The sequence below is a fragment of the Elgaria multicarinata genome, chromosome 21 (assembly GCF_023053635.1).
Source record: "Elgaria multicarinata webbii isolate HBS135686 ecotype San Diego chromosome 21, rElgMul1.1.pri, whole genome shotgun sequence".
NCBI classification, from domain to species: Eukaryota; Metazoa; Chordata; class Lepidosauria; order Squamata; family Anguidae; genus Elgaria; species Elgaria multicarinata.
The window spans coordinates 222082-245565 of NC_086191.1; the positions used below are offsets into that span (position 1 = coordinate 222082).

The 23484-nt window shown below is 49.7% G+C and overlaps 2 protein-coding genes across 6 annotated transcripts in view; one reads left to right on the forward strand and one right to left on the reverse strand.

Moving 5' to 3' along the window:
- The window catches only part of PC (pyruvate carboxylase), a 333949-nt gene that overhangs the window by 92502 nt on the left and 217963 nt on the right, over nt 1–23484 (reverse strand). The gene's annotated exons all lie outside the window — the stretch shown is intronic.
- On the forward strand, nt 1440–15540 carry LRFN4 (leucine rich repeat and fibronectin type III domain containing 4). Its single transcript, XM_063145645.1, has 3 exons — nt 1440–1556; nt 7354–8757; nt 14782–15540. The coding sequence occupies exons 1-3, from the start codon at nt 1507–1509 to the stop codon at nt 15485–15487; spliced, it is 2160 nt and encodes a 719-aa protein (XP_063001715.1). The 5' UTR covers nt 1440–1506; the 3' UTR covers nt 15488–15540.

The window sequence follows — 23484 nt, forward strand, 5'->3', positions numbered from 1 at the left end:
CCAAACCGGGCTCATCATTCTGCCTGCCCCTAGCAATCCTGGGAAGAAGGGAGGGTTGCTTGGGAGACTCAGCACCTCCCTTTCCCCTCCATCAAAGCTTGGGAAGGAGGGGCTGGAAGAGGAGGAGAGGGGGGGAGGAGGAGGGGCTGGCCCACTGGAGGAGGAAGAGGAGGAGGAAGAAGAGCCAAACTGAGCAGCTGTCAGCTCCAGCAGCTTCAGCCCAGGGAAGGTGAGGGGTGGGGTGGTGAGGGGGGAGAAATTCAGCAGAGGCCAAATCGGGCTGGAGCTGGGAACGCAAGCTGCCATTCAGCCCCATTCTGTCCCGCCCTCTTCCTCGCTGAAGCAGCAGGAAGACCGAAAGAGACAAAGCGCATCCTGGAGGAATGCGGGTTGGAGGGAGCTGCAGAAGACACAGGATTCGGGGACAAAAAGACATCAGGGCCGCAGCTCGATCTCTCAAAGCCCTGCCCTAGATCTCTGAAAGCCACAGGAATCAATCCCAGGCATGCCAAAGCAGAAAACATCTGGGTGCTGAAAGGAAAAAAAAATAGGTCAGGAATCTAGAATACAATCCCTTCGAAACGTCCAGACCCCAAAGGCCTGACAGGCAAAAAGGCCTAGCAACCAATGGGCTGTCTTCCTCAGGACCCAGGAATCCAGCAGAGTGAAGGGTTAGAACCTGGAACTCCAGAAGGCACCAAACCAGGATATAATCTGAAACTGAGAGCAACTGGGCAAGAGTCAAAAGGGTGTACAATCGAGTCACAGCAAGAGACTAGATTCTGGGATTTGCAGGCGGAGAGGTGCCCCTTGATTCTTTGAGAGCTGAGGAGGCTCTGGAGCTGAGGAATGCAGAAATCCTAGAGAAAACGGAACAGGGCTATGTAGAACCTGAACGTGCCCACCTTGGAGGATGTAGCATTCAAGATTTCAGAGAGGAAGGGATCTAGACAACACACACCGCTGCCACCAAGAAGGTCAAAGCTACAGGAAATGGAATCCAAGAGTCCTGAGGGGTGAAGGGGGACTCAAAGGACAGAGGGGTGTGGGATCCAGAACCCAGGACCCTGAGGAGCGCACAAGAATGTCCCCGAAGGGCCAGGGACTTGAACCCCGGAAGGGCCATAGCAGCCCACGGATCCTGATGGGGGGAAAGGATCAAAGAATGTGAACTCCTAGAGGGCTCCCCCTGGCTGGTCGTTTGAGGAGGGGGACAAAGCGGCCACCCCCACTCCTGGTTTGCCTGAGCACTGCAGCATTTCCTGACTGATTTCTTCGGTTGGCGGAGCAAGTGGGGGGGGGGAGGAGGCTCTCTTGCCTGTGTTTTTGATGTCTCCTCCACTAAACTTTTGCTTGCAACGTGGCTGTGCTGGAGAGCTGGCAGAGCAGCCAGCACCCCCTCAATGGCCTTGGTAGGAGCGAGAGATGGCGGAGGGCCACAACCTGGTCAGGCGAATTTGAGCAAGACGCACAGAGGCAGGTGGCTGAACAGTGGGGAGATGGATAATGGCTACGGCTGCTGCTGCTCTCTGGGGCCCTGAGATGCTGAGCAAAAGGTAAAAAACCAAGATGGTTTCTGGAGTCGGGTGGTGTGTGTGTGTGTGTGTGTGTGTGTGTGTGTGTGTGTGTGTGTGTGTGTGAGATTGCGGAATGACAGATGTCCTGCAGATAGGGAGCATAATGTGTTTTTGGGGAGGGGGTTATAGGCAGAGAAGGAAGAGAATGAAAGCACGGCGCATTCAGTCTTTATAATAATTGGATGCACAGAGCTCCTTGTGTGGATATGTTACGAAGTCAGGGAACTCTCCTAGAAAAAGGACCCTCTTCTCCTAAGACTCCTCTTTCTCCCCACTTGATTCTGCTCCCCTCGCAGCCCTCCCCCTTCCCTTTCCCAAAGAGGCAGTGCTGGAAAATTGGCCTTGTGATGGGAATGGCAGGGTCTCTCCCCATGTCTTCTCCCTCTCTGACCTTTGTCTTTCCACCTTGGTGAAGTCCCTCTATGGGTTGGAAGCAGATGCTTGTTGAGGGAAGAGGGGACCAGCTGGTGGCACATAATTCCTCCCACCTGAACTGCAGTCTGTCCCCCCTTCCACCTCCTCTTTCTCCTCCTCCCTAAAATGTATGGCATGACCCCCTCCCCATCTGCAACCTTCTGCCTGCAGCAGCTGACACTGACTCTGCCACCAGAGGGCCTCGCTGTGCCCCCCCAAGGGCCAGGTGCTTCTGGCTGGCACAGAGAAAGGAAAGGGGTCGTTGGGGGGTGGGGGGTGAAGGAGACAGGCAGAGGGGCAGCAGGCGGCGTGGACCAAGCTCAGCTGTGTAAGGCAAGCTCCACATTTGCATGTACATCCGCACTTATGCTTGGGGTTTGTATCTGGGGCCCCCACTCCAGAGCTGCCTACAGAGAACCCAGGAGTGCATGGTGCTAAATTGCCCTTGTCCCATCACTTCCTACTTTCTTCTCAGAAGCACTAATCCCCAGATGCCACTCCCACCCACCCCCTGGTTGTCGCTAACCACTAGACATTCTTTCCTTTCCAGGGTTGAGAACATGGGAGTCCTGACTTGGAGGCAGCTCTTCCTTCCCCAAGCCCACTGCAAGCAGAAAGACAGATTTCCAGAACACAAGTTTTGGATCCAAGTCCACAGGCACAAAATAGAAATGTGTTGGATGGCCGAGCACACACTCCCCCGGTCCACGCAATGGTGCTAGACAAAACACATGTTAGACATGAGATGCACCCCCATTTCTCTTACGCACTCCCAGAGCCCAGGTCAAATACTAATCTCCTCTTCTCCCACACATCCAGAGCCTGAATAAACACACAAAGGGGGAAAGGACATGAATAATTCTGCCTCTGCATGCCACAGAGCACGGCTGCAGACCCAGATGCTCCCAAACCCAAGCAGGAGAACCTGTAAGTTACCTAACCAATCAGATCAGACGCAGGCAGTGATGGCTGCGTGGGATGCCTGGTGGAGAGGAATAAAAATAGGTCCAGGATTCCTCATTTGTCTAGCTTCCTGCAGTGTAGGAAGCAAGACAGCTTTGGAGTGACCAAGAGCTCGCGGTCAGCAATTTAGACGGCAACTGTTCAACTTGGAAAGTATGGCACAATGACAGAGATGGGTCCAAGAGAAGAGATGAGCCTTCCACACTGATATTTCTGTGGGTCTGCTTGTCACCCTTCATGCCCTTAGAGAATTCAGGAATGTAGGCATCCAGCTAGACTTCACTGCTGCCTTCAGGGTGTGGGCTGGGACTCAGGGCTCCTGCCAGCCTCCCTCCACCTCTTTGCCAGGTACCAAATCCCCATTGTTCAAGAGACCATCTTAGACTCTACCCTGTTAACTGTGGGTCTCATTACTCCTCTATTAAAAATGAACCAATCCCTGCACACAGAAAACTAGCATGTAAGTTTGGTGAGAGAACTGGTGTGTTGGGAAGGAAGGTCAGTCTCCCTTAGCCATTTTTTGGTATGTAGGTATTGTTATTGTTATTATGGAGTGTCGTAAGAGCCGACACCTCTGCCATTTGAACCGGAACAACCTTAGACATAGGTTGACCACCTCAGTGAGAATGACGCCGAAGAGCTGATGTGGCAGACCCAGACTCAACATCCTGCTTCAGACAAGGCTTCCCTGCACGGCTTTGGGGAAGCCACTCAGCCTGGACTCTCAGTTCCCAATCTGTAAAATGGGTACAAATAGTTTTCAGAATGGTTGAGATAAGGACTGTAAAAAGATGACTTAGCCTTGCTGATGCCTTGCTACAATTATTATTTGTGGTGACGCATCAGTGCAGATGGCACTTTTCAGAGGAACAAAAGCAAACATCAGGTGCCTGCCCTCCAGGAGTTTACAATCTAAAATGAGATTAGGCTGGGGGGTAAGTCAGGCAGGAAGGTGCCCTTGTATCCTGCCCCTCTTTGGAGGAGCTCAGGATGAAGCGCATATTGCCCCCACCTCTTTATCCTCTCAACAACCCTGTGACTGGGGGTGGGGGGAGGCCATCCTAAGAGCTCCCTGGCTGAATCCAGGCCCAGATGACCAAGGCCAAGATGAGGCCACACTGGTTTTCTTATCACTCTGGAGGAGACTTGGGTTGGGCTGGTGGTGAATCCTGAAGGGATCCATCCACATACCTGCTGCCTTTAAAATCCTGCTGGGGCACAGGCAGCTCCCCGCTGTCCAGGGCATGAGAGTAGGGTGGGGTGGAGGAAAGCGTAGGGAAAGGCTGCCATTCCATCCCCAGACCTTTAGGGTGGATTCCTGCATTGTGGGAGGGGGGGTTTGGACTCGATGGCCTTATAGGCCCCTTCCAACTCTATGATTCTATGATTTGACAGTGGAGCCTCGGTCCCCTACTTGGGCGTCCCTCTTGTTCTTCTGTTCCTGAGAGTCGGATCAGCCCTGGCCAACTGATCTGACATGATGCAGAAGAGTGAGCCCCCCTCCCCCAATGCTCTCCAGACTGTTGGACTTTAAACTCTGGTCCAATTCTTTGCTTGGCCATGAAATTGCTGGACTCTGGGGTGGAGTGAGGGCAGAAGTCACACTGAGCTGTTCCCATTGCTCTGTCTGATCATCCAGTGTCATTTTGCAGCCCAGGAAGATGCTCTGCTCACCGGTGTCCAAAACCCTGTGCACATGTTATTTCAGCAGCCCTGGTGGCAGCCCTGAAAGGGAGACTGCTGATTTTGCTACCCCTATAGCAGCATATGGGGGTGGGGTAAAGCTGAGAGGATGGGTGGCTCCAGCCATAAATGATTCTTGACCAAGGCAAGGTTTGAAATAGTGGCACGGGGGATGGGGGGGAGTCAAGGTAATGGGAGCCTGGTCCACAGGATTTGATCCACCCTGCTCCACTTTTATGTTTCACCAGTGTCAACAGGGTGACAACCTTAAGTGGGGACTATGTCCACATTCTCAGCGGTGCCCTCTACAATGTCATGACTTGCTCCAAGGCTGAGCCTGAACTCCGGCTCTACCCTGGTTCACTCCTGTGCTCACCTTGCAGGTTTTTTGCTCATCTCTGGCTATCAGCAATCCAAAGCTGAATGAGGGACGGAACCTCTGCTGTTGTCAGACAGGAAGGGCCCATTTTCCCTGACAGGCCTTCCAGTTCCTGTTTCACTGGCACAACTATCTTTCAAGCAGCTCATTGCCTTCTTGGGCATGATTTGCAAAAGTCCTCCAGAGCCTTCACCTTCCATGTGCTTGGCCCCATGGCCACCTGCATCCTAGGAGATGAACTATGCATCTCGCTCACACAGACACACAGAGCAGCCCTTCCTTGTATCACTGATGGAAACAGGGGCATGCTTTAAACACCCCAATTCTCACACTAAACTTTGCCAGGTTCACAGCACTGACAGATCAACTCAACAGGCCACAGGCGCATATTGCTGACCTTCATAGAATCATAGAATAGAATAGAATAGAATAGAAAAGAATAGAATAGAATAGAATAGAATAGAATAGAATAGAATAGAATAGAATAGAATGGTAGAGTTGGAAGGGGCCTATAAGGCCATCGAGTCCAACCTTCTACTGATTGAAAAGCCAGGAAGGTGTTTTTCTTGGCTTAAAGATCAATGTGAAGGAACAAATACTAGAAAAAACTAATACACCTTAGCAGATGCAAGGAGCAAAGCCGAAAGCTGTGCCTTGGTGTCCACACACTCAGATTTCCATGCAAGTAGCTAACGAGAAGATCCACCTCCCATTCTAAGGGAGTGGATGTTGGAGCCGAGGTGGGGAGCTGAACCCCAAAGAATGGCAGTGTGAGTTGCTCAAGACTAAAAATAAAATATCCCACATAGGCCAAAACGCAGTAAACGTATCTCTCTCTCTCTCCCACACACCTTTCTCTCATTCCCTCAAAATGTGCCTCGTAAAGCATTACCTTTCCATACTGTAACAAGGGAGACTCCAAAGACTAAGTGCTTTTGGAAGCTGGGTATTCAAGCAGTACCTTCACCTCCACACAAAAGCTAGAGCAGGAAAAAAAATTAAAGGAAGCAACATTGCGAGAAAAAGCAGCGTTTTATCTCAGAGCTTTATCACACCAGCGTTATACTGTGCAATCACTGCGAATTGCATGCAAAGGACTCAGAAGTTTTCCACCTTATAATTGGCTTTGATTGTGAAGTACTCCCATGCATCCTGCTTTAATTGTGCTTCAAAGCAAAAAGATTTGCCCTATTTAGCCCCTTCTTTCTGAGCGTATTTTCTAAGCCGCCGCTGAGGCGCAGGAGAAGGATTTTAAACAAATGCTTACATCTGCATAAGCTTTAAAGATAAAGACACCAAAATTGGCACATTAATAGATATTAGAGAGAGCTTTAAGCATACCAAATTTGAATTGAATTGGGTCATCCGTTGATTTTTTATGATTTTTTTTACATTTCCCCCCTTAAACTCACTTCCTGGTATGCAAAGGATCGCTGCCTCCTGGTAGCAAAAACAACAACGGAGAAAGTTTAGCGCTACGGGGATAATCCGAGGGAAGCAGGTAGGTGGGATGAAGCTACTAATCTGGGCAGTCAAGGCTGCTTTGACAAACACCCTCTGGCATGGAATGCTTTGGCAAAAAAAGAACATAACAGGGGTGGGGTGGGGGAGGTCTTAATTGTACTGGCCGTGTCTCAGAAGACAACTCCCCATCAAGCTTAGATATAAATAAAATAAAACAGAATAGAATTCCTCCTCTTGAACCCGAAACAGCTGACAGTAGTTCTTCTTGATGGGTGGGGAGATGTACAGAGAGATGGACCCCGCCCCCGGCCATGATTTCCTCGATTCCACCGGACCCAGCTTTGAGGCGAACCTGGGGGACGGGCTGCCTTTTTGCATGGTTCAGGCTTCTCTCCCAGCCCTTCTTTTTCTCTCTTTTCTCCCCTCCCTCCAGCACTCTTAGTTGACTAAGGCATTATTGCTTATCCATTCTGCTCTTTGTTATGTATGTGGAGATATGGATGATGGCTGGATGCATACAAGACAAATAAAAACCCAGAGCTTTTTAACTGGGAGGATTTGAAAGTACAAGGGCTGTATTGAAGGTAACGTAAGGTTGGGGAGTTAAATGCACATGAAAAAATATGTGTAGGACAAGTAGTTTAAAATTATGATTGGGCTGGTAAGTATATTCTAAAATTAATAAAATGTAAATAAATATCTATAAAAGAAAGAGTGGGAGAGTGCCAAAATTAAAAGGCTGAAGGAGCAAAGCGGGGCACAATTTCCTACCTGGCATGAAGTTCTCTCTAAGACCCAAAGTCCTGTTTCACACCATCATCATCATCATCATCATCCAACATATTCTCTCTGTCTCTCTGCCAATTTCCCAAGGCTTGCAAAACTGCCTACCATGGAAAGGGTGCTACTACTGCTGCTGCTGCTGCTGTTGGTGGGCAGTGCGCTGGCTCAGGTGGAGGCCTGCCCTTTCCACTGCGTTTGCCAAAACCTCTCCGAGTCCCTCAGTACACTCTGTGCCAACAAGGGGCTGCTCTTCATCCCCCCCAACATTGACCGGCGGACCGTGGAGCTGCGCCTGGCCGACAACTTCATCCAGGTAGTGGAGCCGCCAGATTTCCTGAACATGACAGGCCTCGTGGACCTGACCCTCTCTCGGAACACCATCGACACCATCCGCCCCTTTGCCTTTGGCGACCTGGAGAGCCTCCGCTCCCTCCACCTGGACAGCAACCGCCTCACTGAGATCAAGGAAGAGGCTTTGCGGGGCATGTTGAACCTTCAGCATCTCATCCTGAACAACAACCAGCTGGTGGACATCTCAGTGGCTGCCTTCAATGATTTCTTGTTGACCCTGGAAGACTTGGACTTGTCCTACAACAACTTGCACCGTGTCCCTTGGGAGGGGATCCAGGGCATGCTCTGTCTTCACACACTCAATTTGGACCATAACCTGATTGACTTTATCCTGGAAGGAGCCTTCGCTGAGCTTTACAAGCTCTCCAGGTTGGATATGACCTCCAACCGCCTCTACACACTGCCTCCCGATCCACTCTTTGCCCGCTCTCAAGTTGGGATCATCAGCCCGACACCATACACCTCCACCATTGTGCTCAGCTTTGGCGGCAATCCCTTGCACTGCAACTGTGAGTTGCTGTGGCTGCGGCGCTTGGTGCGAGAGGATGACATGGAGACCTGCGCCTCCCCTCTGCAGGTAGCCGGCCGCTATTTTTGGTCAGTACCTGAGGAGGAGTTCACATGCGAGCCACCTCTCATCACCCGCCACACCCACAAGCTCTGGATATTGGAAGGCCAACGGGCCACCCTGAGGTGTCGAGCCATTGGGGACCCTGAGCCAGTGATCCATTGGGTCTCTCCCGATGACAAAATCATTTCCAACTCCTCCAGGACTGTGTCATTCCGCAACGGTACCCTAGACATCTTGGTGACTACCATCCGTGATGACGGGGCCTACACCTGCATCGCCATCAATGCTGCTGGGGAATCGACAGCCACCGTGGACCTCAAAATCATCCCCTTGCCTCATCGGGGGAATGGCACCATCACTGTGCTGCAACAGGACCTGGGCTTGTCTGATATTGCCACTTCAGCCAAGGCGTCAGCCAACGCCACGGAGGGAGGCTCTGAGAGGAGAGTGGAGGTGTCCGACGTGACAGCCACGTCAGCCCTGGTGCACTGGGTGGCTGACAAGTCGGCCCACGCAGCATGGATGTACCAGATCCAGTACAACTGCACTGTGGACGATGTGCTCATTTACAGGTAAGTTCACCGTGATCTCGCCAGGGGAGGTGAATGGGACTTCCCGTATTAGGCCTCGATCCCAAGGGCTGCTTCCTCAGCTACTTTTTCCTAAGCTAGCTGACTCATAGACAAAAAGCTCATGATCTGAGAACTCGCTCCTACTCAGAACAAAAGGCATTCCATTCCGGCAGACCCTCGATGTATTAGGTACCCAGCAGTTCTCTCAGAGGCTTTGGAAGACACCAGCACCAGCACCACCATTACATGCCTTGGGCACTCACTAAGTCAAAGGGCTCTTTAACCCCCTTCCCATTTGAACAACAACAGAGGCTGTGTCAGTGTAGCAGCAGAAGAGAGCTCTACCAAAGCCTCTGGAGCAACCCTGTTCTGGGGTGGAAGGGCCTTTGTTGTCCTTTATCTCCCCTCTCCTTGTTTTGATCCCCTCGGGCACATCCTCTCTTCTCTTTCTCCTAGTCAGGAAAGCAGGAAGAATGTTTGGGCAGGAAGAGGAGAAGCAAAGTGAAGGCAGAGCTGAAAACAGGGCCCTTAGGGGGAGTAGCAAGCTGGGTGGCAGGTGAGGAGCACAAAGGAGACCTGGGCTCTGGTTGGTTCTCTGCCCAAGATGATGATGATGATGATGACGATGATGATTACATTTTTATACCGCCCAATAGCCAAAGCTCTCTGGGCGGTTCACAAAAATTAAAACCATAATAAAACAACCAACAGGTTAAAAACACAAATACAAAATACAGTATAAAAAGCACAACCAGGATAAAAACCATGCAGCAAAATTGATATAAAATTAAAATACAGAGTATCTTGCTTGGCTCAGGCATTCTAGTGGAGGGAGGCAGATCTACACCATCAAAAAAAATGTGAGATTAGAAGTTTACAAACTTCAGTCAGAGATTGATAAATCTATCGATCGATCAAGACAGAGATTTTAATAAATTATACCAACTTTTTTTTAAATAGTCATACTTAAGCACAGAACCACTGAAATTAATGGGACAAGTTAGTCCTACTGACTACTTTGTCACTTGCTTATAGGAATCTATAAGTACAACTGAATGTTGATCTAATCCCTTATCCCTTAAAACCAATCAGTGACCATCTATCAAGCATCTCTGTACAGTGGGGGAAGGGACAGAATACCTGAGGTTCAGTGGCAGGAAAAGCCAGGCATTGCATTTATAATTGGGAACTTCCAGGGACTATCTGCCACAAACTGGGGATCCAGGAGATGCTACTAGAGACTTACTTCTGAATAAAGTAATTATTCAGCCGGATTCTTCCGGCTACAGAATCGGACTCAAAGAGTACTTATCAATGGAACCTTCTCAAACTGGGGAGAGGCAACGAGTGGGGTGCCGCAGGGCTCAGTCCTGGGCCCAGTGCTCTTCAACATTTTTATTAATGATTTGGACGAGGAGGTGCAGGGAACGCTGATCAAATTTGCAGATGACACAAAATTGGGTGGGATAGCTAATACCCTGGAAGACAGAAACAAACTTCAAAGTGATCTTGATAGGCTGGAGTGCTGGGCTGAAAACAACAGAATGAAATTTAATAGGGATAAATGCCAAGTTCTACATTTAGGGAATAGAAACCAAATGCACAGTTACAAGATGGGGGACACTTGGCTCAGCAATACTACAAACGAGAAAGATCTTGGAATTGTTGTAGATCACAAGCTGAATATGAGCCAACAGTGCGATATGGCTGCAAGAAAGGCAAATGCTATTTTGGGCTGCATTAATAGAAGTATAGCTTCCAAATCACGTGAGGTACTGGTTCCTCTCTATTCGGCCCTGGTTAGGCCTCATCTAGAGTATTGCGTCCAGTTCTGGGCTCCACAATTCAAGAAGGACGCAGACAAGCTGGAGCGTGTTCAGAAGAGGGCAACCAGGATGATCAGAGGTCTAGAAACAAAGCCCTATGAAGAGAGACTGAAAGAACTGGGCATGTTTAGCCTGGAGAAGAGAAGATTGAGGGGAGACATGATAGCACTCTTCAAATACTTAAAAGGTTGTCACACAGAGGAGGGCCAGGATCTCTTCTCGATCCTCCCAGAGTGCAGGACACGGAATAACGGGCTCAAGTTAAAGGAAGCCAGATTCCGGCTGGACATCAGGAAAAACTTCCTGACTGTTAGAGCAGTGCGACAATGGAATCAGCTACCTAGGGAGGTTGTGGGCTCTCCCACACTAGAGGCATTCAAGAGGCAGCTGGACAACCATCTGTCAGGGATGCTTTAGGGTAGATTCCTGCATTGAGCAGGGGGTTGGACTCGATGGCCTTGTAGGCCCCTTCCAACTCTGCTATTCTATGATATGATTCTATGATTCTATAAACATGCATAAGGTTTGGCTGTAAGCTTCCAGAAACAAGGGTCAGTAGTTATTCCAAATACCTGACTTCAGTGATGTGTTTAGATCTCATAGTATTCATATTTTTCACTCTACAAATCAAACAGCATAGACTATTACTTTTCATCTTGTGGTTTCTACACTGATTTGTCCAGTTGACCCAATCTTAAGAATGTTTATTCAGAAGTAAGCCCCACATTGTTCAATGGGACTACATCCATATAAGCATCCATAGGACCTGAAGTGGCCTTGCTTGGTTTCTTTGCATGTGTACAAAGGCATCCAAACAGAAATCTGTTGTTTAGCAGACATAATTATTCAAATGGCCAAATGTTTTGCATTATGCTCCTAGGCTGTAAAACAGACTTGTTTAGTTGCAAAATAATATGTTATGCTGCCTTGAGGCCCAGTATTGGGCAAATAAATACAATACAAATAAATATAATAATATTACAAATAATAATAATAATAATAATAATAAGAAGAAGAAGAAGAAGAAGAAGAAGAAGAAGAAGAAGAAGAAGAAGAAGAAGTTGAATCATTATAATAACCCATTAATATCCATGTTTGTTCAGGAAACATATGAATGCCAAACAAGGAAACTTGATTTGAATCACTAATTTAAAATAGTATTTTTCTAGGTAAGTTAAATCACCTTGACATGCTAGATTTTTACATGCAGGTGGTCCCTGCCACCCATGGAAGAACACTCAAATGTGCAAGTCCAGCTCCAACTGCAGCCTGAAATGCTACAGTCTTGGGAAAGCTGAACTACTTGATCCAAATTATTATTTCAAAATGACTACCATCCCTAGTTTCTCAAAATCCCCAGCACAGATCAGAACCCTCAACTGGCCCACAAACAGGTATTGAAAGAAGGGGAGCAGAAGGAATAGACATTCCTGATCTGTAGATGCTTCACAAGAACAAGAGCCCTGCTGCATTCAACTAAGGCTACCACTTCTTATTTAGGGCAGCCCCCCTGCTTTCCACAAAAGTAACACCCCTTGCTGTCACCGTCTAACATTGTCTAAAGCACACACCCCACATTTCTATTCCCCCCTGGATTATACCCATTACACCATTCATTTTCTGCTGGTGAGACTAACAGATCCCACACTCCCCACTCCCTTTCTTACTCCCACCCTGAAATCATCCAAAATGTGGCTTCAGCTGAATCCAATGAAAATGGTCCGTCCATCCGTCCGTCCCCCCCCACCCGCAAACTGTCTTCATAGCCTGAAAGGGCTTCAGCAGCAATTGAGATCTCCACAGTAGACAAATATCCTTATGGCAGTCTGGCCACTGTTTCGAAGGTTTGATTTGTTAGCACGGTGCAGGGGATGCAAGGATGCCATGATTCAGAGGGGGGGGGGCTGATTTGGGGCTGCTTCTAACTTAAAACAAAAAACATAAACATGAGAAATCCAGATCACAGGTCTCCTGTCCTGCGCCACGTCCAGTTTGATCATGTAAAGCTAACTGAACCCTAGGAGGGGTGGAATAGAGTCAAGCACAAAATCTGATTCACTAAGAAACATACAAGCATTTGTACACACAAAAACACACACAGATATGTGTCCGAGAGGCAGAAGAAATGCATGTGAATGTGCAACTGAAACAGGCGTGAATGCTCAGGCTCTCCCTTGGGCTTCTCTCTCTGTGGAGCACCAGCTTTGCCCTCATAGAATCATAGAATAGCAGAGTTGGAAGGGGCCTACAAGGCCATCGAGTCCAACCCCCTGCTCAATGCAGGAATCCACCCCAAAGCATCCCCGACAGGTGGTTGTCCAGCTGCCTCTTGAAGGCCTCTAGTGTGGGAGAGGCCACAACCTCACCAGGCAACTGATTCCATTGTCGTACTGCTCTAACAGTCAGGAAGTTTTTCCTGATGTCCAGCTGGAATCTGGCTTCCTTTAACTTGAGCCCGTTATTCCGTGTCCTGCACTCTGGGAGGACCGAGAAGAGATCCTGGCCCTCCTCTGTGTGACAACCTTTTAAGTCCTTGAAGAGTGCTATCGTGTCTCCCCTCCATCTTCTCTTCTCTAGGCTAAACATGCCCAGTTCTCTCAGTCTCTCTTCATAGGGCTTTGTTTCCAGACCCCTTATGATCCTGGTCGCCCTCCTCTGAACACGCTCCAGCTTGTTTGTGTCCTTCTTGAATTGTGGAGCCCAGAACTGGACGCAATACTCTAGATGAGGCCTAACCAGGGCCGAATAGAGAGGAACCAGGACCTCACAGCCAGTACCTCCTCCTTCCCAAAGTCCCTGAAACAGCCTCCCTGGCACACTCTCCTCCCAGATCGCATTCTGGCAGCAGCTGGGGCCCCACATGGCACAGCTGGGTCCTCCCCACAGAGCTCGCAGCCGGGATTTGCTACAGCACATTGGTGTGCCTCTGTGTGCATGTGTGTGCGCGCACACAGAAAGGGGAGAGATGAGGGCAGCTGCTCAGCTCTTCTCCCCCTACAGGCCCATTCACTGCCCTCACCTGAGCACCTCTCTAAAGTGGGGCGGGCACCCTGACTCCAGGGTTCTTGGTTTGGGTGGGGCCTGAGGAATGCTGGACAGCGACTTGCCTGCCAGGCCCAGGCCAGCTCTGGGCAGGCATTCTCCAGCAAAGGCAGCAGGCCGGGCCTGCCAGCCCCTGGGAGCTGAGCACATGAACGTCCTGGGTCAATCTTCAGAGCCAATGTCCCTGCCTAGGGACAGCAAAGCACTCTGGGAGAGTCCCCATGTGGTCTTGCTGCACCTGAAGCATGTGTGTGTGCTACAGAAGTCAAGGCCTACGAGCCAGAATTCAGTTAACCCCTATGGGAGGATCAAACCCTGTTTCACATCTTCTGTGAAAATATCACTTCCTCTCCAAAAGTCTCAACATTTACCTAGCCAGGGACAGCCCAATCCTAGGGGCAAACAACAGCAGCAACAACAAACCCATTTGGCTAATCATCATCATCATCATCATCATCATCATCCCATTTGGCAACGTAACAACAACAAACCAAACTGTCACCTGAGGTGCCAAAGTCCCAGGGGAGCCTTCCACAACTCACATGCACGAAACCAAGAGAGAATACTTCTGCCCCACCCCCTACCCACCCCACTGCTTCTGGGTGAAACAGAGATTCTGTTCTTCTACCAAGAACCAGATGTACCTACATATATTTAGTTCAGATTAAATAATAATGTTACTAAAATTAAAAATGTCATATCCCAATCAACTCTTCATTATTTAATATACTAGGATGACTAACATGGGAGAGGCTGTGAAACTTTGTTAGCTTCTTGGAGGCAAGGTAAAATCCTGCTTTTCAGACAATTATTGTCTCCCAAAGCAGCTCACATCAATCAAAAATATGAGAGGAGCAGAGGAGGTGGGCGGTGTTACCAGCCTGAGCCTACAATGCCCAACGGGACCCGGACTAACATTCAAAGGTGGTAAACTGTTCAGCATGCAGCAAGATGCAAGTGGGTGGACTGGGGTACCAAATGGCAGGAGTACTGATTTCCTATTTGGCCTAGAGCAGAAAAATTCTTTGCTCCAGCACACTCCTACTGCAAAGAAGGATACAGGTGCCTGCGGAAGTGAGTGTCAAAGAGGGGTGGGGACGGGAGCTGGGCGGCAGAAGACCTCCCATCTACTTACCCTGCCTCTCTCTCCCTGCAGGATCATTCCTGCCAGCAGCCGGCATTTTGTCCTCCAGCATCTCGTGCCCAGTGTGGATTACGACTTGTGTGTCTTGGCCATCTTTGATGACGTGGCCACATCCTTGGCAGCCACACACCTTTTGGGCTGTGCTCAGTTTGCCACGCGGGAGGCCTATCCGGATTGCCACTCGCTGCATGCCCACTTCCTAGGTGGGACCCTGACAGTGATCGTGGGAGGCATCATTGTGGTGACACTGCTGGTTTTCATGGTGGCCATGATGGTGAAGTACAAGGTCTGCAGCAGCGTCCACGGGAGCCTGCCCAAGGTCACCAATGTCTACTCACAGACCAACGGGGGGCACCCCAATGGGCTGCCCCTCCAGCGGACACCCCCCAAAGAGCGTGGCCCGAAGCATCGGCGGCAGGCGCAGGCCAAGGCCGCTCGACTGCAAGGCAACGAGCACAGGACGGGGGCAGGGGCGGGGAGAGCGGCCTGCAGGCCTCCTGTCTCTGCCAAGACCAAGCGCAGCAACTCCCTGGATATGGGGGGCATCTCGTCGCCTAACCCTTGCTACAGCTACGCCAAGCGACTCAGCTCCATGTGGACCAAACGCAGCCAGTCCGTGCATGGCATGCTGGTGCAGTGCACGGCCCCCGAGGACCACAATGCCATGCGGCTGGGGCCCTTCCTCAATGCAGATGAGTTGGAGGAAAGTGTGGTATAGCCCTCAGCCTGGCTTTCTGGGATGGGGGAGAACCCTTGGGCCACCCAAGACGCCCCTGGGAGGCAGCACCAGGCTACAGCTGGCACCCGGATCAACCAAAGGGGGGGGGGGAGAAAGAGAGCCCCTCATGGCCACCGGAGGTGGCTTGCAGCTGCGGGTGCTGGAAACCAGGCCTCTGATGCAGAAACACCGTGGCCTGGCCTTTAGCTCAGCACAGAGGCTGCTGATCCAGCCACAGCATCACCAGCCAGGCTGAGGGCTGGACCTGCCCCAGGGGGAGGGGGCAGGCAGCAGATGGGCCGACAGCAGGAGCGTTGCTCAGTCACATGATCGGGAGGACCGGCCGTGGTTTGAGGAGGCCCATGAATCGTCCCTTGGCATTTTGCCCAGTTTTGCAGTTAATTGATCAGAACTGGGAATGGCATGGCAGGAAGCCTAGCAGCACAGCTGTAGACACAGGAATCAATTCCTCAGGGAAGGAAAGGGGGCTGTGTGGTTGTTTTTAATTGTCAGAAAGAGAGGGGGGAAAGGGGGGAATGTGATCAACATAACCCCGAATCGTCAATGTATCAAAGACAAAAGAATAAACAAGAAAGTGGAAACTGGTTGCATATAAGCTGTGCTAAAACAGAGGAGCTGGCGGGGGCGGGGCGGGGGGAGAAAGGGGTGACAAAATTCCACATCATGTTAAACCCAAATTCTGTGCCAAGGAAAGCTGGAATGTTGTGATGGAACTTTTGGGAAATTTTGCATATATCTGTTTATTTTTGCATAAATTTCACTATTGCTGCTGAGAGATTTAGTGGGGAAAGGGAAGCCCCCTCATCTTCCTGTCTTCTGAGATTTCCCAAAGACATTTTGATCTCTGCAGCATAAGGCCTAGAAACTTACTTTTAAAAAAGAAAAAGAAAAGAAAGCTGGAAAGAAAAGCAAATCAGGTTCATGAAAAATACACTGAATACTAATTCCTGCATTTGTAACAGTAGGGTCTGTACTTTCCCAAAACTGCTACAACACAAGACAGCTTGTATGTTCCTACTTATGAATACACATTGTTAGAGAGTCTGAGAAGGTTCTAAACAAGGAAAAGGCCCCCTCAAGTCACGGATCCTTTAGCCCCACATTCTCCACATTGCCACAAGTAGTGGAGGGTTTTCCAGGCAGTTTATGGGGAAAGCGAATCAGAAGTGGTGAGGTTTAATATCACAAGTAGGGCAGTTAAGGGTTGGAAGGGGGCACCTTGGGAAAAGGCCTCCACGCTAGCCATCAAAAGAAGCCAAAAGAAGCCGTTGGGGCCTCTAAGCCCTTGGGGCTGCAGAGATACAACCGAGAATACAAATGATGTCAAAAATGCTCCAGGCCAGGGCAAAGGGCCGTCCTGAAACATGCTGATACTTTAAATGGAAACCCCCACCCCCCACCCACCCAGTGATCCAGTGGGAGATTCCCTCCGGGGCAGCTTCCTTTTCTTCCAATGAAGCTTGCACAGAAGAATTTGTGCTCCATCTGTCAGAATTATTTTTATTTTGAATGCCAGTGAAAGGCCCAGCAGACTCATTTTGTGACATGAGCGAAGGCAGAGCACAACACAAACCCCACGGCGGAATCTGGCTGCAAAACGGTGAAGGCAGTTGAAGCCTCGCCCTGCTCTCCCAGGCTGCACAACAGCACCAAAGAGGAATTTGCAACGGATTTCTATGAATCCAACCCATGGATTCCACAGCGGAACGTCTTTTTCAGAGTTGCACAGGTTCTGTGGGCTTGTAGACTGGGGTTGTTGTTTTTACTTTTGTGGGGGATTTACACAAATGCATACTTGTGCGAGTGCAAACAAGTACAAAATTGTCATACATCCCTAAAAAAAAGTCTAATTTTGTCAATGAGAGAATAAGAGAACAAAAGATGCCTGACAATCCGTAAAAATAAATGGACCAACGAATTTAACAAAATTGGTTTATCCCTATCACAAAGGCCACACACACACACACACACACACACACACACACACACACACACACATTTGCTATCCATGTCTGTGGTCAGTTGTTGTTTTTTCCATGCCACGTTGAAGAAATGCTGCTGTTGCAAGAAGAAGACTGATATTCCACAGACACCGCTAGACACCTGGCAGGGGAGGCCTTGGATTTCTTTTCTCCGTGCTCCAGCCGTTTCCTAAAAGCAGCACGAACATGGCTCCCTTGACCCGGCTGCTTATTGGCTCTTTCCCTGCAGGGAAAATTTGGTCTTTGAACTAGAAGGAGATACTGAAAGCTGGGAGGGGGCTGCCTAGGAAGAGGGACTTGGCATATACTACCTAGGTTGGGAAGAGAGAGCCAGAGCACTCTTTGGAAAAGCGGAAAGCATCTTGATGTTGAGGTGCCCCCCTCCCAGCGCGGAAACAATTGAACCAGGAGATGGGGGAAGATGGGGTGAAGGGAGGGAAGGAGAGCAATGGGGAATTCCAAGCTAGAGAAAATGCAGGAACTCAGACCGTTCGTATATTACACTTCAGCTTTCAGTTGAAGATCTGCAGAATTTACTTATTCACAATGCAACTTGCACTTTTTAAAAAGGCTACTATGGCCATGTTGTATTTACCCAGCGCCACCTGAGTACACTTTCATGAATCATAGAATCATAGAATAGCAGAGTTGGAAGGGGCCTACAAGGCCATCGAGTCCAACCCCCTGCTCAATGCAGGAATCCACCCTAAAGCATCCCCGACAGATGATTGTCCAGCTGCCTCTTGAAGGCCTCTAGTGTGGGAGAGCCCACCACCTCCCTAGGTCACTGATTCCATTGTCGCACTGCTCTAACAGTCAGTAAGTACACTTTCATTCTGTTTTGCCACCTTGCCACCAAATCCAGCTCCCCTGGCCCTGACCAGAGGTGGCAGGAGAGGAGCACGGGGGCCTTTCACTCACTAGCCCCAGCTCTGGCCAAGCTCTCCAGCTGTGCAGCTGTCCAGCCTTCGCTTTTACACTTGGGCCACCAGCTTCCCTCAACCCTGAGTTAGCCCCAGTGATGCCAACTCTTCACCTGAAGCCAGGGTGGGCTCTTGGCATCCAGCCATCCTGGCTTGGGGCGCTTGAGGTATTGGAACGTTGCAAATTCTGAATCGTTCCATTATCTGATGACTTTCACATTTCCCAAATATTTTGCTACAATTCTTGGCTCAAAAAAAAGTATCCACATACATCCAAAGATGTATTTAAATGTGAATTTTCATGCAGATTTAAAAATAAATAAATCATGGATGTGGAAATGGGATGGAATGGATTTATAGGAGTAGTGTGGGATGGAAATGGTCTGGTTTCTCTCCCACCCACCCCCATGCCCCAGTCCTGGCTGTGAGGACCTGTTGAGATGCTAAGTTCCAAATGGGAGACCCTCTAATGTGGCTGATCCTGTATGCCTTAAAAAAGAGCAAGGACCTGGCTTCGTCTGGCAGGTGGGGGGGGGGGATCCACCACAACGGGCTGCTCTGCAGACCCCAGGGCACCTGCAGCACTGCTCCAGCCAGCCTGCTCCTTCACCACTGGGGCGGGGGGGAATCTCTTTGAAGCAGTGCAGGTGGGTCAAAGGCATGGGTGCCTCTGAATACTTAATATGAGCAATAGCTCTCCCTCTGCCCTATAACATCCCAATAAGCCCATAGACTCAAAGACTTCTGCCACCAGACAAATCAAACAGTAAAAGCAGGATTATTATAACACACACACACACACACACACACACACACACACACACACACACACACACACCGTGGGTCCAGAGGCTGCTGCTGCTCCTTTTCTGTGGGAAAAGGAGAGGTCATCATTCTGCCAGTGCCACCTACCACTACTGAATGCATGTTTATTTCAACCTTCTCCAGCGTGCTCTCACAACAACCTTGGTTGTAGACAAGGGCTGGGGAGGAGGGGTTGAACCAAGTTCACTTAGCTTTAGCATGGAACAGAGACTTGACCCTGGGTCTTCTTGGTTGAAAGCCAACATGCTAATCACTGCACCCTCTTCCCAAGCAAAACACAGACCTTATCCTGACCTCAGCCCTGTTCCTGCCCTGTTAGAAGCAGCCTGACAGACAGAAATTCAGTGGGTGGAACTTTGCTTTGCACGGAGATAAGTAACCAGGGGAAAGCTTAACCAGGGGAATTTCAGTCTACTAGAGTGATGTAAAGGGTGGAGGCACAGGGCCTGGAAGGAAGGGCTGAATGGGACATTTACAAATAGGGGAATCCTGCCACACGCACCCTCCTCGAGGAGCTTGAAACTGACCACAGCTCTGTGAAGGGAGGGAGGCTTCCTGTCACATGATGCATGAAAGCCCAGCCAGGTTCCCTTGTCTGTAGGGAGAGATGTGCTCTTGCCAGTTCCACATCCAAGGGTTCCTGCTGACCCCACCCTGTCCCACAGCTGGACACCTGGCTCGCTCTCCGCCTCCACTCCTGTCCAGCTTTGTCCTCTCCTCACTGCCCGCTCCCAAGATCCAAGTGGCTCTAAGCAGATGCATAAAAATAACTGCTCTCATCTGTCCTCCTTCACTTTTGTGGGGAGCCATCTCTCCCCTGCTCCCCCACCCCACACGCTCCAGCTGTGTGCCCTGATGGTGATACATCCCGACATCTCTCAGATGGTTGCTCCTTGAGGACTGATGGGTAAGGCCAAGAGTACGTGCGTGTTGGGAGCGGGGGGAGCTTGCGGAGTCTCTGCTTTTGATAGAGACCCCATACCAGGGAGGGAGGAGGGAACAAGTGGGGAACGCTGGGGCCTCCCCTGCTAATGCTGCAACATGTCAGGAGCAGAGCACAGCCCCTTCTCCCCGCCCAAACCCCCTTTTGACTGTAACCCTTCCCGACAGTCAACTGTTACAGTGGATGCCATCAGCTATGCCGGCCCGATGGTTACTGATCACTGTCTAATCCATTTTGCCTCCAGAGTCCGGGAGGAGGAGGCCGGGGTGGGGGTGGGGAGAGGTCGCTCTGCTTGGCCAGGCTTTGACACGTCCTCCCCACACACAGAAACAAAGTCGGAGGAGGGCTTAGAGAAATATCCAAAAGGGAGGGGAATGGACACAAAGATGATGTGATCTCTAATAATGACTATTTTGTGCTGAGCAGTGACAGGAGGGGTAACAGACAGAATTAACAAACCGGGAGAACAGGGTCACCAGCAAATGGAGTGTGTGGGAGTGTTGTGTCTGGCACGCTGGCCGTGCATTCAGCCGGGGGTGGGGGGGTGGGGGGGCTGTGGCTCTTAGCAGTGCTCCAAGGAAAGGCGAGTCAACCCAGACGGGGCCTCAACAGCCCTGCAAATAGAAGACACCTCGCAGTGCTGGAATTTGCGCGGTCTTGACCACTGCAAAATGGACACTCCCTCCTTCCCTCACATGTTTTCTACTCCACCAAATGCTCTTCCAGCTCTTTGGTGCAAGCAGGTCCACAGCAGCAACTGGTTCGCTTAGCTAAAAATGCCAACACAAAGAATGCAGAAAGAGGACCTCATTCTCCTAGGTGCCAGTGCTGCCCCCCCCCCCCCCGTGCCCTCTCGATTGCTCTCCCTCAGGGCACATCAAGGCTGGCCAGCAGGGCAGACCTTTGTTGAAAAATACTAACAAGCAGGTCTACTTGGACAGTCAGCTGTTCTCTTCTGAGGACTGAAGCCGGAACATTGGACTGGACAACTGGAGCCATTCTGTGATAATGACCCACTCACCTACCAGGAGATGTAAATGGGTTAAATAATAACAGAAAGCCAGAAACCGCGACAGAGGAGTCTGCCTCTTGTATCTCTGCAAGACCTGCTGCTCTGGCCATCTCTCTTCTCAGAAGCCTTCCCAGGGCAAGGCATTTGGGGCTGGGGCAACTGCTTGGTTCGGCCATCCCAATGGTACCATGCAGTACAATGGCCACACCCTCAAGAGAGCTGCCAGCGGCATGCAGTCTTGGAATGGCTGCTCTGATGAGGCGGCACGTCCTGAGCGCTGGTGCAGAGGCATGCTAGGCGGGGGCTCGCTCTGACGTTGCCATGCTCCCAAAAGGAAACTTTCCCAGGCATGTGAGAGGAGCATTCAGGCAACAGCCTGGGAACACACGGCTTGGAAGTGCACCCACTCCAGAAGTGTGGAGCACACAGAATCTGCATCCCTTCCCCACAGTTCTAAAGATGTTGCAATCAGGGACTCGCTTGGAATGCGAGACTGCAGAACAAGAGATGATAAGGATTGTGTTAATCAGGGACTCCACAGGGACTGTGGTTTCTATGCATATTATAAAGACCCTTATTATATTATAAAGACACTTTGTGATTGCTTTAAGAGAATGGAATGCTTACTGCAGATCTACCTAGTAACTGTATTTTCAGTCTCAACACCGCCAGTTCCATCTGATGCTGGAGGCAGCTTATTAAAATATCTGAATAACTAACAGTTATTCTATATGTGTGCTACACTTAACCCTTGAATTTGTAAACAGAAGGCTAATACAATTATACTGTAATAAGAATGGTATGTTATTGTAAAACACTCTGGCCTAATCTATACCTGTCATTTATCCCAAGATGAACATGAAGTCGTCTCTGCGCATCCAAATGACACACAGCTGATCCTGGGGTGAACTGGGGACAACCACTCATTTCTCCCGGGATATCTGGGACTGTTTTTGTCCCATTTTTTTCTCTGGTCTCGGGACAATCCCAAAGTCCGCAGGCGGTGTGCCTCTCCCTCCCGGGGTCCTCCCTCTTCCCCATGAGGCTCAGGAAACGGACTCAGGAGCTGTGCAGTGAGATTCTGGGGGCATTGTGGGACAGCATTTTCACCATGTTTGCGATGGCTCTTGGCACCTTCCAGCGCCACGTTCGTTGTGGTTTTTTAATTATATCTTCATGCAGGATCATGCCCACACTGTTGCGCACTTGTAAAAAAACAATGGCACCCCAGAACAGCCCTCCTTTACTTCCGGGAAAACTCATTGGCATGTGGCCCCTGAGGGACGATCCTGGAAGTGCAAAACCCCATGTTCCTCCCTCCCAGAAGGCCTCCAGGTGAGATTAGGCCTTAGAATCAATGGATGAGCAATATAAAAAAATAATGGGCCAGTGCAGCATAGTGGCTAGAATGCTGTCCTTGGCTCTGGCAGATCTGGATTCAAATCTCTCCTTGCAATGAGCTTTTGCTAATTCTCCCAGGGCAAAACTAGATAAGACACAAGAAATCCTGACTCTTGCAAATAGCAGCTCTGAGGGAAGGGTTTTAAAAGAGGAAAACAGCAAGGGGAGAATAAAATTCCTGTATTTCAATGAATATAAACTATTTTTAAAAATGAATCTAGGGTTGAGACACATGATAACAGGGCATGCTTTACATTGGATATTGGCTCCTGAACACAGACAAACCATCCAATGAAAGAATAAAGATTTTATTACAGAATATGTGAGGTCACCAAATATATGGCTTTGATGCAGCAGCCATCACACTAGACATCTAAGACAAGGAAGAAGGCAAAGGAAGAGAGTGATGGAGTTGGGGAGCATGTGGTTGCCAAATAAGGGAGTGGGGAGGGTGGTAAAGATTTTGCAGGTGTGATGGCAGCCTAGACACAACGGGGCAAACTTGGGAGAGTTTGTAGAAAGAGGGGGAAATGAAGGAAGAAATGCAGAAAGGGGTCTCAGGAGGGTCTTTCCCAAATGTTCTCAGTAATCCAGGAGTTTGGGGGTTGCAATTCATGAAGTAATGGTGGGAATCATCCTGCCTCCACAAAACCAAGTGGCATATTATTCCCAAGCAGATAAAGACTAAAATGGGGACCTGAAGCTAGGAACACTTGAAGCTGGTCTCATTCAGCCCAGAAAACAATAACGAACTGGGTTATCCTCGAGCCCTCGCAATTGAGTTAAAGAAAAAGGAGACGAGTTACTTGCTTGAAGGTGAACTGACTTCTAAGAAGTCAGGCACTGAACTCACTGGTTTCCTGTTGAGCAACTTGTTCAATTCTGGTCTA

Excerpts from the sequence above, each read along its gene's own strand:
- LRFN4 (XM_063145645.1), top strand. The coding sequence starts at position 1,507 with ATGGCTACGGCTGCTGCTGCTCTCTGGGGCCCTGAGATGCTGAGCAAA. Across the intron at positions 1,557-7,353 it reads CCTGAGATGCTGAGCAAAAG|GCTTGCAAAACTGCCTACCA; the intron begins GTAAAAAACCAA and ends CAATTTCCCAAG. Across the intron at positions 8,758-14,781 it reads GACGATGTGCTCATTTACAG|GATCATTCCTGCCAGCAGCC; the intron begins GTAAGTTCACCG and ends CTCTCCCTGCAG.